The 13,587-nt window shown below is 31.9% G+C and overlaps 1 protein-coding gene across 4 annotated transcripts in view; it reads left to right on the top strand.

The window, feature by feature from the left end:
- LOC145249608 (profilin-4-like) overlaps positions 1-13,587 on the top strand; it is a 151,873-nt gene that overhangs the window by 106,212 nt on the left and 32,074 nt on the right. For 3 of the 4 annotated variants that reach the window (XM_080111324.1, XM_080111323.1, XM_080111322.1), the window contains exon 3: positions 6,581-6,715. In XM_080111324.1, coding sequence (XP_079967450.1) covers positions 6,581-6,715 — 135 coding nt within the window. The remainder of the gene's footprint in view (positions 1-6,580; positions 6,716-13,587) is intronic. The other variant, XR_013863554.1, reaches the window with a different exon arrangement.

A 13,587-nucleotide genomic window follows, 5' to 3' on the forward strand; every position in this document is an offset into this window, starting at 1 on the left:
CCACAATGAGATTTGAGGATCTAAGCTCGTTTTACTGAAGGGGTATAATTCTGCTCTGAAACATGATTTTCTCCCCAAGGGAAATAACTCTAGTCCCAACGTTTCTATATTTAATGTATAAATTAGCAACTTATGATATTTTAACTTGCACGCATATTTTGTGTTTTGACATCTATTATTTGAATAGAAGTCATAAGTCTGTTTGCATGTCCGACTAAAGGTAAGAAACTAAACAAGATACAGTTACAAACTTTATATTATCAGATTCAGTGTGGCCCTGAACTAGTTATGGTAAAAAAAAAAAAGAAATATAGTATTAATTCTGTTGAGATCACCAGTGACCAAATTAGTGCATGGGAATAAAAATTACTTCTTTTTTTTTCATTCTTACTGATAGTTGTCTCAAAAACAACCCTGAAATTAGGTCAAATAGTCAGTCATCTTTTTTTCTTCTTGCTTTCTATTTTCCCTCCTATAACTTTATTGAACCAGTGGCCAGAAAGAGTGACAGAGAGTTGGATTAGAGAAAACCGGAGGAAGAGTTAGAGAGAAGGAGGAAAGAAAGTTGGAGAGAGAGAGAGATGGAGAAAAGGGGGAAGTTTTTAAGGAAATATATTTTTTTAAGTCTTCTGTTTTGTTATCTAAGCACCCGGCAGCCTTTTTTTTCTGATAAAATAAGCTTATGTGATGGCATGAGAATGCAAATGTTTCAAGTTGAATCCTAACAGAATTCTGAAACAGTAAGACCTACTTGATACAAATCACCCAAACCTTTTTTTTTTTTTTTTTTTTTTTTTTGGTGTTTAGAAAATAATAAGATTCATTTATTACAAACTTTAATGTCATCATTGTTCCCTGAGCTGTACATGAATTTCGAAAAATGTTTTTGTACATGTTTAAAGCCAACAGCTTATTCTGAAGTGAGGGGTGGGGTATCAACATATAAAATTCAAGTAAAGTAAATCTTTTTATCCTTTTTTGTTCTCGATAACCTTTTTCCTACAAAATCAATATCAGGTTTTTTTTTGTTGATCGTTGCAGCATTTTGTTAAGAAGAATAAAATATAATTGAATTTAACTCCTTTGAGAAAATACTTTGACTGGATCAGAATTATGTTTCTATGGCTGCCATCTTAATAAAAAAAGGGATATAACTTTGGTTTTGTCTATACAAAGTTATTTGTTTTGATTGAAACAAGAAATTAATACTTGAGGCTAGGCGTCATAGTTAAAAAAAAAGGAAAGCAAATCAAATTACAAGTAAATACACTCCCGGGCAACGTTGGATATGTGTAGCTAGTAAAAGATTACAAAATAAAGCAGTCAGATATTTTGGAATTCTGGGAGTCAAAGTTAGACCTTACATTTGTAGCATTCGCACTACAAACAACAGCAGCATCAACAGCAGAAACGCTGTGGCTCCAATGAGTCACCATTACAATTTTTAATCTCTGCTTAGTTTTTTAAGCTCAGCACTAATTGGCGCAAGTATTTAACTTCCTTTCTGACTTGCTCAACCAGAGATAATCTTTCAAGCGAGTTGAATACACTACTGAAGTTGATAAAAGGCAGTGTCAACAAGACTTTTTCTCATTTTTGGCCAAGAAACCACTAACGAGCTGACACATTCCACAGGGTTTCTTTCAACTCCCACACTTCTCTCTTTGCATGCAATAGAAACTTCCTGGTCCTATGGCCCTAGGTTCAACTTCGAGACCCAAGAATTCAGTATGGCGACCGTTGCACATATATGAACTTAATATAACACAAACACACACATATCTACGTAACTACTTATGCACACCCTGACTTCAACACCTGTGTATGAACGTTTCCTTCCCTTACAAGCAGGACATTAATCCTTCTTTCATATATGAACTCTTTTCTATTTTCCACTAACAAAACATTTAACACGGCATGGATTTTCTGACCTTTTTGTTTCCGTTTATACTCATGAATGTAGATATTGACTTGCTGCCCACCTTAGCAAGATGTGACACAGGGTCAGAAAGTGGAGATGTCCAGCCAGCGCCCTTAAAGAAGGGGTAATCTAAGTAAAAATTGCCTGGGCATCCCCATCGGCATTTCCCAGTAGAGGCGCCTCAATCAACAAGCAAAAAACTTGCCCCACACAAAAGCTGGGTGGCAAGGTTTGGGAAGGTGGACTTCCTAGGTAATACTCAAACAGTGTACCTCAATTTGACAAGTATTGGGCCAGTTCCTGGCCCCCGCATCTGTTGGGCTGATTGTCAAGAATAGATTCTTTACTGGTACTTTCTACCCAGGTCTCCAAGCAACAAACGCCGCCAGGAGACCGACCTTGCAACATTCAAAAGAATGTAATGGACGTATTCCATTACCAACATTCTGTTCTTTCTTTTTCCTTTTATTTACATCATAACAAACACGACTCAATAAAGTTGTTTTACATGTTAGAATAAGATTTTGTTCACTTCTTCTGATACTTCAACTCTGGTTAAAAGAATTCGATTTTATGTTAAAAGTTACTGACTAATTATTTTCGAGTTCTCTTTTTACTTGATTTGATTGCTTTTTAACGTGAACAATAAAAGTGAACCTGGAAGATCAATCAAACTTCACAGACAATCGGCAACTGAAATAACTGCCAGCCTTATTTTTCGTTGTCATTGTTTTTGATTATTTTCATAGATGATCATAAATGTTTTGTTTTTTTTTGATGTTTCTAAGAAACAGGTAGTGACGCAATTCATGTTTTTATGCAACTATCTTGTCTATGGCAGTGACATGCTTTCATTTCATCAGTCATGACTGGGTAGAAATCCTAAGTCATTTGCAATTGTATTTTTGAGTGTTGCCCACACTGAAGATTGAACCTTCAACCTCTAAAAGAGTGTAACTTACAACTGAATACTTTATCCACTATGGCACGGGTTCTTGCATTTGCAAGGAACTGTCCACAAAGTTTCCAAGATCCCATAGCATGGTGGACAAAATACTTGGTAAAATTCAATTGTAAACTACACTCTTTTGGAGATTGAAGGTTCAACCTCATCGGAAAACACTAAAAAATATAATTGCAAGTTACTTACGACGTACACCCAGTCATGGATGACAGGATAAGAGAATACAACCTCATGGATTAAATAAAAAGGTTTTGTGCAGACTTCCAAGTTCGACAGAAAGATTCATGACCTGATGAAGGTCGAAGGTTAGATCAACCAAAACTTTGTAAAAATAAAACTCAAAATGAGAACAGTAGTTCAAAGAATCCAAATAATACGAATTATCAATCCTCACCAGAAAAATAAATACAGTTAATTAGCAAGATTTATTGATAGGTTGCTATGTTTTATGGCATATCAAGCATTGTTGTTTCGTTTTATGGCATGTCAAGCATTGTTGTTAGGTTTTATGGTGGATCAAGCATTGATGTTTGGTTTTATGGCGGATCAAGCATTGATGTTTCGTTTTATGGCATGTCAAGCATTGTTGTAATATTTTACGGCATGTGAAGCATTGTTGTCAGGTTTTATAGCATGTCAAGCATTGTTGTTAGATTTTATGGCACGGCAAGTTAGGTTTTATAGCATGCCAAGTGTTGTTTTTTTTGGTTTTTTTTAGGTTTTATGGCATGTCAAGTGTTGTTTTTAGGTTTTATAGCATGTCCAACATTGTTGTTAGGTTTTATAGCATGTCAAGGGTTGTTTTAGGTTTTATAGCATGTCAAGTGTTGTTTTTAGGTTTTATAGCATGTCAAGTGTTGTTTTTAGGTTTTATAGCATGCCAAAGGTTGTTTTAGGTTTTATGGCATGTCAAGTGTTGTTTTTAGGTTTTATAGCATGTCAATCACTGTTGTTAGGTTTTATAGCATGCCAAGGGTTGTTTTAGGTTTTATAGCATGGCAAGTGTTGTTTTAGGTTTTATAGCATGTCAAGTGTTGTTTTAGGTTTTATGGCATGTCAAGTGTTGTTTTAGGTTTTATGGCATGTCAAGTGTTGTTTTAGGTTTTATAGCATGTCAAGTGTTGTTTTTAGGTTTTATAGCATGCCAAGTGTTGTTTTTTTTTTTTTTTAGGTTTTATGGCATGTCAAGTGTTGTTTTTAGGTTTTATAGCATGTCAAGTGTTGTTTTTAGGTTTTATAGCATGTCAATCATTGTTGTTAGGTTTTATGGCATGTCAAGGGTTGTTTTAGGTTTTATAGCATGTCAAGTGTTGTTTTTAGGTTTTATAGCATGTCAAGTGTTGTTTTTAGGTTTTATAGCATGTCAATCATTGTTGTTAGGTTTTATGGCATGTTGAGGGTTGTTTTAGGTTTTATAGCATGTCAAGTGTTGTTTTTAGGTTTTATAGCATGTCAAGTGTTGTTTTTAGGTTTTATAGCATGTCAATCATTGTTGTTAGGTTTTATAGCATGTCAAGGGTTGTTTTAGGTTTTATAGCATGTCAAGTGTTGTTTTTAGGTTTTATAGCATGTCAAGTGTTGTTTTTAGGTTTTATAGCATGTCAAGTGTTGTTTTTAGGTTTTATAGCATGTCAATCATTGTTGTTAGGTTTTATGGCATGTCAAGGGTTGTTTTAGGTTTTATAGCATGTCAAGTGTTGTTTTTAGGTTTTATAGCATGTCAAGTGTTGTTTTTAGGTTTTATAGCATGTCAATCATTGTTGTTAGGTTTTATGGCATGCCAAGGGTTGTTTTAGGTTTTATAGCATGTCAAGTGTTGTTTTTAGGTTTTATAGCATGTCAAGTGTTGTTTTTTTTTTTTTTTTTTAGGTTTTATGGCATGTCAATCATTGTTGTTAGGTTTTATGGCATGCCAAGGGTTGTTTTAGGTTTTATAGCATGTCAAGTGTTGTTTTTAGGTTTTATAGCATGTCAATCATTGTTGTTAGGTTTTATGGCATGCCAAAGGTTGTTTTAGGTTTTATAGCATGTCAAGTGTTGTTTTAGGTTTTATAGCATGTCAAGTGTTGTTTTTAGGTTTTATAGCATGCCAAGTGTTGTTTTTTTTTTTTAGGTTTTATGGCATGTCAAGTGTTGTTTTTAGGTTTTATAGCATGTCCAACATTGTTGTTAGGTTTTATAGAATGTCAAGGGTTGTTTTAGGTTTTATAGCATGTCAAGTGTTGTTTTTAGGTTTTATAGCATGTCAAGTGTTGTTAGGTTTTATAGCATGTCAATCATTGTTGTTAGGTTTTATGGCATGCCAAGGGTTGTTTTAGGTTTTATAGCATGTCAAGTGTGGTTTTTAGGTTTTATAGCATGTCAATCATTGTTGTTAGGTTTTATGGCATGCCAAGGGTTATTTTAGGTTTTATAGCATGTCAAGTGTGGTTTTTAGGTTTTATAGCATGTCAATCATTGTTGTTAGGTTTTATAGCATGTCAAGTGTTGTTTTTAGGTTTTATAGCATGTCAAGTGTGGTTTTTAGGTTTTATAGCATGTCAATCATTGTTGTTAGGTTTTATGGCATGCCAAAGGTTGTTTTAGGTTTTATAGCAGGTCAAGTGTTGTTTTAGGTTTTATAGCATGTCAAGTGTTGTTTTTAGGTTTTATAGCATGCCAAGTGTTGTTTTTTTGGTTTTTTTTAGGTTTTATAGCATGTCAAGTGTTGTTTTTAGGTTTTATAGGATGTCAAGTGTTGTTTTTAGGTTTTATAGCATGTCCAACATTGTTGTTAGGTTTTATAGCATGTCAAGGGTTGTTTTAGGTTTTATAGCATGTCAAGTGTTGCTTTTAGGTTTTATAGCATGTCAATCATTGTTGTTAGGTTTTATAGCATGCCAAGGGTTGTTGTTGAATCATTTTATATTGAATGTATGCATTTATGTTTTGGATATGATTGGTTTGAGGATTAATAATTCGGATTCTTTGGACTACTGTTCTCATCTTGTTGTCTCAGCTGATATAACCTCCGACCTTCTTGATTTGTATCTTGTTCAACTAAAGAATCTGCACAGAATTTAAAACAGAACCCTTTATTTAATCTATTGCGATAGCATGTTTTCAATTCGTCATCCATGATCATGTTTCATTCGAAATTCTGTGCAAATTCCCGAGTTTAACTGAAAGATTCCCAAGTTTAACAAGACACACCTGAAGAAGGTCGGAGGTTTCATCGGCTAAAACGCTATATAATGAAACCCAAGATGATAACAGTAATCCAAATAATCCACATATTTTGATGTACTATTTTTCTTTGTACATATGTACGACTGAAGTGATTGACTCCATCAGCCAATCAGAATCATAGGGATACAAGAATTATCGGACTACTTCTTATAATGCTTTATCACTCATTGCAGTTAAAGTGAGGATATAACCAAGGCTAAATGAATTTTATTGGTTTCCCTGAATCATCAACGATGTGATAAATTTACCAAGGAACATGTCGATTTTTATAAAAATTGATTCTTTTCTGTTTTAATTCCTTTTCTGCACAGCTTAAATTAAAGGTATTTCTACGTAAAAATTTGATGCCGTCTGTTAATTCAGCTTTGGAATCAAATGAGTCTTTAATTATAATAGAGAACAGACACCATTCATTCTTCATCGTTATAAATGAAAAGCAGTTTAATATATTTTTATTTCTTTTACAGTTGGACAATGAAGTCATCACCTATTTTCTGTCCCTCTTCAAGGATCCAATGGGAATCAGAGAGCATGGGATCAATTATGAGGAGAAAAATTACCGCTGTGTACGAGCAGAAAGACATGCTATTTATGGTAAACTTGTAAGTTTATAGAAATTCAAATTTTCTATTTAAAGTTATTCAACATTTAATAGAAATACGAAAAGAATACCCGTAATTATTTCCTCAAGCAGAACAGTTTTGTGCCATTTTATGTCCCTTTAAAATTATACTAAACTTTATGTTTAGAATCCTTACTTCTATTTTTATCAAAATTCTTTACATGATTTTAATTCTAGAAAATATTTATAATTTGAGGCTTAAGTTTAAGAAGTCTTAAAAAGGAATTGAAATTCAGGGAATCTTGCTTAATTGGTGTCCAATGATTATAGATCAAATTTAATGTAAATCTGAAATATTCAAATTTTCAAATGGGCGATTTTACCCATATTATTATTTGTTAAAATACTTGAAGAAACTGAAACTTGGGGGAAATTTATTCATTAATGTCGAATACTGATTGTGAAAATTTTGTAAAGCTCGAACATATCTAAATTTTCACAAATGACTTCGATGTTTGCTTCCTTTGCATAAACCTCAATTAAATATGGCCCACATTACCCACTCTTACGCCTAACAGTGACGTTTCAAAATTCATAATGGTTAATTAGTTTAGGAGTAAATCATTTACATACAGATATATAAAAATGTATATATACCTAACTTTATATAGATATGGATTGAAATGAAAAACATTTTATTGATGAAAATAAGTGTTGCAGTTATCTTAGGCAATCATCATACTGATTAAATAATGTTTTGATATTGTCTCTAAAAAAAGTGGACACAACCAAAAAATGCAGGTACAACATTAAATAATAAATAATTAGAATAAATAATAATAAACTTGAAAAAGTACATGACAAATAGAATGAACTTTTAAAATATTGAAATTGGAATTGGTATTTAAACAATAAAAATTGGCAATAATAAAGGATAAATGTATAAGCCATTTGCTAACCAAATTACTGTGTGAATAAGATCTGTTTATCTAATTTCTCAGTTCGCCTAAGTAATCATTTTTTTTTTCTGGTTATAAGGTGGTGATGTTATCACACATATACAAGGTTCGAATTACAGTAAAACTTAAATGTGTTTTCACCCAAATGAACCAACTAATCCCATAGGGACTTATTTTTATAACCCAGCAACCTCATAACCCCAAGAAACCAAATAATTCCAAGGGATCAGGTAACCCCTGGGATTACTTGATCTACTCATGTGTAGACTAAGTAATTCAAGGAACTTATGTTTATTTACTCCAATACTAATCTGTGAAATCATCATTTTTGCGCTATATTATCGAGCCAAGAATTAAGGAAAAAATAGGAACTGAGAAACTTTCTTTTGTAACTTATAGATCATGTTATCAAGAATTGGAGGGGGGGTCCACTTAATAGAATTTCTGGTTGTATATTGGTTAACGTCACAAGAAGATTGGAAACATTAGATGGAATAAGCAGCGGATTGTTTAAATATTTTGATTTTCCAAGAAGGCAGCTCAACAAATATTTTTTATGCTAAACTTGACGATGATCATGCTGTAGTGGATTGGGAAGCAGACTCATCGTATCTTGTTCCACAAATGGGAGGTTCTAGGAAAGAAACTTAGTGAAAAGTTCTCTTTGGTCTTTGGCAGAGAGAGAAGGGGAGAGAGAGAGGTTATAGCCAGACGAGAATGTTATACAGGGGGGAGGGACCAATGATTGGAACTCGGTTGTGCACCTATCATGAGCATATAATGATACAGTAAAAATAGTTTAGTACTCTTCTGTGAGAAAGAGACTACAAGAACTACAAGAAGAGTTCATCTCTGCATCTGGTGATGACTAGACAAATTCTAGTTTAATAATACAAAAAAAATAAACCAAACATTCTGCAAAAATTGACAAAATAGAAATTTTTCAAAAAAAGTAAATAAAAAAGAAAAAAAACAAAAACAATGATAGCGCAATATCAATCTTGTGGATAATTTTAATCATAATGATTTGTTTTTTGCATCTATTCTGCCTTTTTGTAGATTTAATTGTTCAAATACCAATTCATGTTTCAATATTTTAAAAGTTCATTTTATTTGTTCTTGTACTTTTCCTATGTTTATCATTATTGAAGAATGTTAATATGTGTTCCCACATGTAATTCATGCTAAGCTTGTACATGTACAGACTTAACAAACCAATTCAATCGATCATCATCATCATCATCATCATCATCATCATCATCATCATCATCATCATCGGTTTAACATCTGTTTAACATCTGTTTCACATGCTGGCATGTATTGGACAGCCTTCAGAAATTAACTCTCAAACTAAACTATCTCTGTTCGGATCTTTATTTATCTTTCTTTCAAGTCCATCCTTTTCATTTCATCCCATGTTTTCCTCTGCCTTCTCAATTCAAAATTATATCTAGCTTTAGAGATTCCAAACAGCCAATCTGTAAAAGGGAGATAATTCAATTCATATCCTGAGACTTAATTGGTTAATTATTACAAATGATTAAGGAATTTGGAATTTAAAAGAATCTCTGCTATCATGTTATCATGTCCTCTGTTCACTACATAAATCTACAAAGTGTCCATTTACAAATTATAGATATCATCAAATTATAGATATCATCAAATTATAGATATCATATTATAGATATCAAATTATAGATATCATCAAATTATAGATATCATCATATTATAGATATCATCAAATCATAAATATCAAATTATAGATATCAAATTATAGATATCATCAAATTATAGATATCATCAAATTATAGATATCATCATATCATAGATATCATCATATTATAGATATCATCATATTATAGATATCATCATATCATAGATATCATCATATTATAGATATCATCATATTATAGATATCATCATATCATAAATATCATCATATTATAGATATCATCAAATTATAGATATAATCAAATTATAAATATCATCATATTATAGATATCATCATATTATAGATATCATCATATTATAGATATCATCATATTATAGATATCAAATTATAGATATCATCAAATTATAGATATCATCAAATTATAGATATCATCATATCATAGATATCATCATATTATAGATATCGTCATATTATAGATATCATCATATCATAAATATCATCATATTATAGATATCATCAAATTATAGATATAATCAAATTATAAATATCATCATATTATAGATATCATCATATTTTCTTTAATATCAGTTTTACATGCCAACATGTGTTGAACACTTTGTAGCAATCGATTTCTAAACTAATCTATTTCTTGCCATATCTTTAATTATCCCTTTTTCTCCCAAGTCCATCTTTATCATTTCATCCCATGTTTTCCTTGGTCTTCCCCTCTACTGGCTCTACTGCTTCAACTGTTCTACATCTGCTAACTCAAACACTCTCATCCATTCTTTCATTTTGACCAGAACATCAAAGTCCCCTGTTCTGCACACATATCCCTATACTTTCCAGATTTGATTTGACGTCATCAAATCTAAGTCTGTATTTAAGACTCACATTACATGTTCCTACCTCTGAAAAAATTATATATAGTTTGGCATCTTTAATAAAATAACGCTAGTTTTAAAGATTAGATAAACTGAATTTTCAACCACACTGCATTCATTATTTTGCATTCTAACATTGTCATTCCTTAGTTCTATAAATAAGGCACATTCATGCCAAATGTAATTCAGGATGTTTTTTTCCTGATGTATCCTTAGAATCGGCTGTATCTTCCTCAACTCACTTAGTTTTTTTTTTAAATATCCAACTTTTAAACCAGTGTCGTCTGACACAAGAGCATTCCATATTTTACACAAAGGTATGAGTGGTGCGACCAGCTATTTAACATATAAAACAAGTAAAACATGAGTTATCTCTCCATTCATTACAACTTGATTAAGATAATAACCAAAATAATACAAATAAAAATTTTTTCCCTCAGATCACAAATCTTTTGGACTACTGTGTATGGAACATAGTTGAGAAAAAGGTCAATAAGTACATTTATAACAACAAATAATCTCTAAAAGTCTACATAGAGCAATGCTCAATATGAACAAGGATCATTGAATGTCAGCATAGAAGCAATTTTAGCTTCACATAAAATCCGTTATCAAAGCTAAAGGAGATTTTAATGAATAAAATTGCAAAGCAAAAAAATTTATTATTTTCCAAAACGTTTTCCAATAAAAAGACATTATCGTCTTTTAAGAGTCATTTATTTTTGTGTTTGTATAAACCTATCTTCAAACACGTTATGCAACCTCTCTCTCTCTCTCTCTCTCTCTCTCTCTCTCTATATATATATATATATATATATATATATATATATATATATATATATACACACACACACACACAGATGCATGTGTGTCTGTGTGTTGTCCGCTTCTTTGTATGTTTATCTTTTTATGTAGAGCATAAAAATCCTTAAAACTGTTGTGGATAATGACCTACTTTTGCTGCCAATTCCAGACTATATATATATATATATATATATATATATATATATATATATATATATATATATATATATATATATATGCGTGTGCGTGTTTAAGAGTTGAGTCATTCAAAAGGGGAGAGGGTGCTCAAAGAGGCATGGAAAACACACATAATAATTCCAGCTGTGAACACTTTGTAAAAGTGTCATTCATTCCATTAACAAATTTTAACACAGTTTTTGGATTGTTTTTTCTACATGTTAAAATAAGGATAAGAGTGGAAACCTTTTTGTCTGTTTTGGAACACAATGCACTAATGTCCCATATAACACAAATAGCATTTATATCAACTTCAGAAGAATCTTGAAAAAAATTGCTGCTCGGCATTATTTCAAAACACCTTATTATTATTGTATAAAATCATTTTTGATTATTTATAATATCTATCTATCTATCTATCTATCTATCTATCTATATATATATATATATATATATATATATATATATATATATATATATATATATATATATATATATATTTGTGTATTTAGGCAGCATTCCTTCATTCAGGCAAACATTATTAAAAACAACAGAGATATCTTGCTTAATGATTCTTTTTTTCATTTTTTTTCGATCTTTCGAAACTTCAAGATGAAAAGGTATTTACAAATGTTCCATGGTTCACACGAGCGCTTTCGATTCTTTCTTGAATCATCATCAGGTGGAGATAAAATATTAAAAATAGAAGTGAAATATATAATTACGAATGATAAAAAGGGTCAATGAAAAGTCGATTAAAATATACATATACGGGTGATACATTTACAAGTGATAAAAACTCGATTAAAATTAGGATGAGAAAAGGCAATGTTAGTAAAACCAGTTGTATACTGGTTATGCTAAACATTTCAGCACATTATTGCTACTTTCAAAATTAATGCTATTTATATATATATATATATATATATATATATATATATATATATATATATATATATATATATATATATAAAGTAAAATTGTGTATGTGTGTGTTCTGGTATCACAATTAAACTAAATTTAAGAGCCAATCTAGTTGTGGATTTGGAATCAGCATCTTCAATTTTTATCGTTATCAAAAAAAAAAAAAAAAAAATTTTGTCTATACATCATAAATACATTGCAGAATTTCTCATTTTGAAATATCAAAGATCTTAAGTACTTTTGGAAATATCGCATTAATAGTAAATAAAAAATTTTCTATTTTTTATGGAAATCGCTTCAGACAAGGCATGAATCTACTTGATACTAGGAGCTAAGAAGAATGAATAATGATTCTCACAAACCAAAGATGCCTATTTGTATTGAAAAAAAAAAAAAAAAGAACTCTTTAACTTCTGCTTATGCTCTCCAGAAGTGAGTAACTTCCCTTGAGCTTCATTTCTTTTATTAAATCAATGGCAGTACTCATCCCTGCGTAGTTCTCAGCAAAATAAAGGTTCTTTCAAGCATCCTGAGTCTTGAGCTCTTTCATTACAATTTATTTTACTGAGAATGGAGTACTGCTGCCATATCTGGGCAGGAGCTGCTAAAAACAGCCTATCCTGCCTTGACTGAGTACAAAATAGACTTTGTAGCCTAGTGGGGAATGCCCTTTTCTCTTCCCTGAACCTCTCTCCCACAGAAGGGACGTTGCAAGCCTGTCATTGTTTTATCGTTATTTCCATGGCAAGTGCTCGTCTGAGCTCCAATCTCTGGTCCCCTCTTGCCAATCTTTCACAAAAAACACCCGTCTAGCTGAAACCACTGTCAGTAATTTTCCCCACTTTATCTGTGCCTAAATCAAAATGTAGATTCCATGAACAAAGCTTCTTTCTTAGAAGTGCACGCCTGTGGAACTCTCTTCCGGTATCCTGTTTCCCTCCTGACTACAACTTGGATGACTTCAAGTCCAACATAAACAAGTTCCTGATAAACCGCACCCTTAAGTAAGACACTTTATCAGATCTCCATTACTAACGATTACTACGATACTGTCCCATTGATTACTGTACACGCAATAACCCTTATCCCCGAGTGGCCTCCAGGCCTTGATAAGTGGTGACTTCCATGTAAAAAAAAAAAAGAATGGAGAAGTACTTGAAACCCGAACATCTGGATTTGGACCCCACGAAAATGGACGCTGCTTACATGTGGTGACACTGGAAGAGATCTTTCACCATCTTTCTCGAAGCGATTAGCTGTTCACAACTAATGGACGAGTAAAAAGTCAATTTATTAATTAACCTGGTGTCTCCGACAATATTCAAACACATTTCTGACATTAATGACTACCAGCCAGTGATGCATGCCCTCAAGGAAGTTTTTGTTCAGCCTAAAAACAGCATCTTCTGTTGGCATTTATTGGCAACTCATGGCCAACAAACAAATGAAAGCGTGGACCAATATTTACAGTCTTTGAAAGAACTCGCCAAGG

The sequence above is a fragment of the Euprymna scolopes genome, chromosome 28, assembly GCF_053919585.1.
Source record: "Euprymna scolopes isolate OS-2025 chromosome 28, ASM5391958v1, whole genome shotgun sequence".
Lineage (NCBI taxonomy): Eukaryota > Metazoa > Mollusca > Cephalopoda > Sepiida > Sepiolidae > Euprymna > Euprymna scolopes.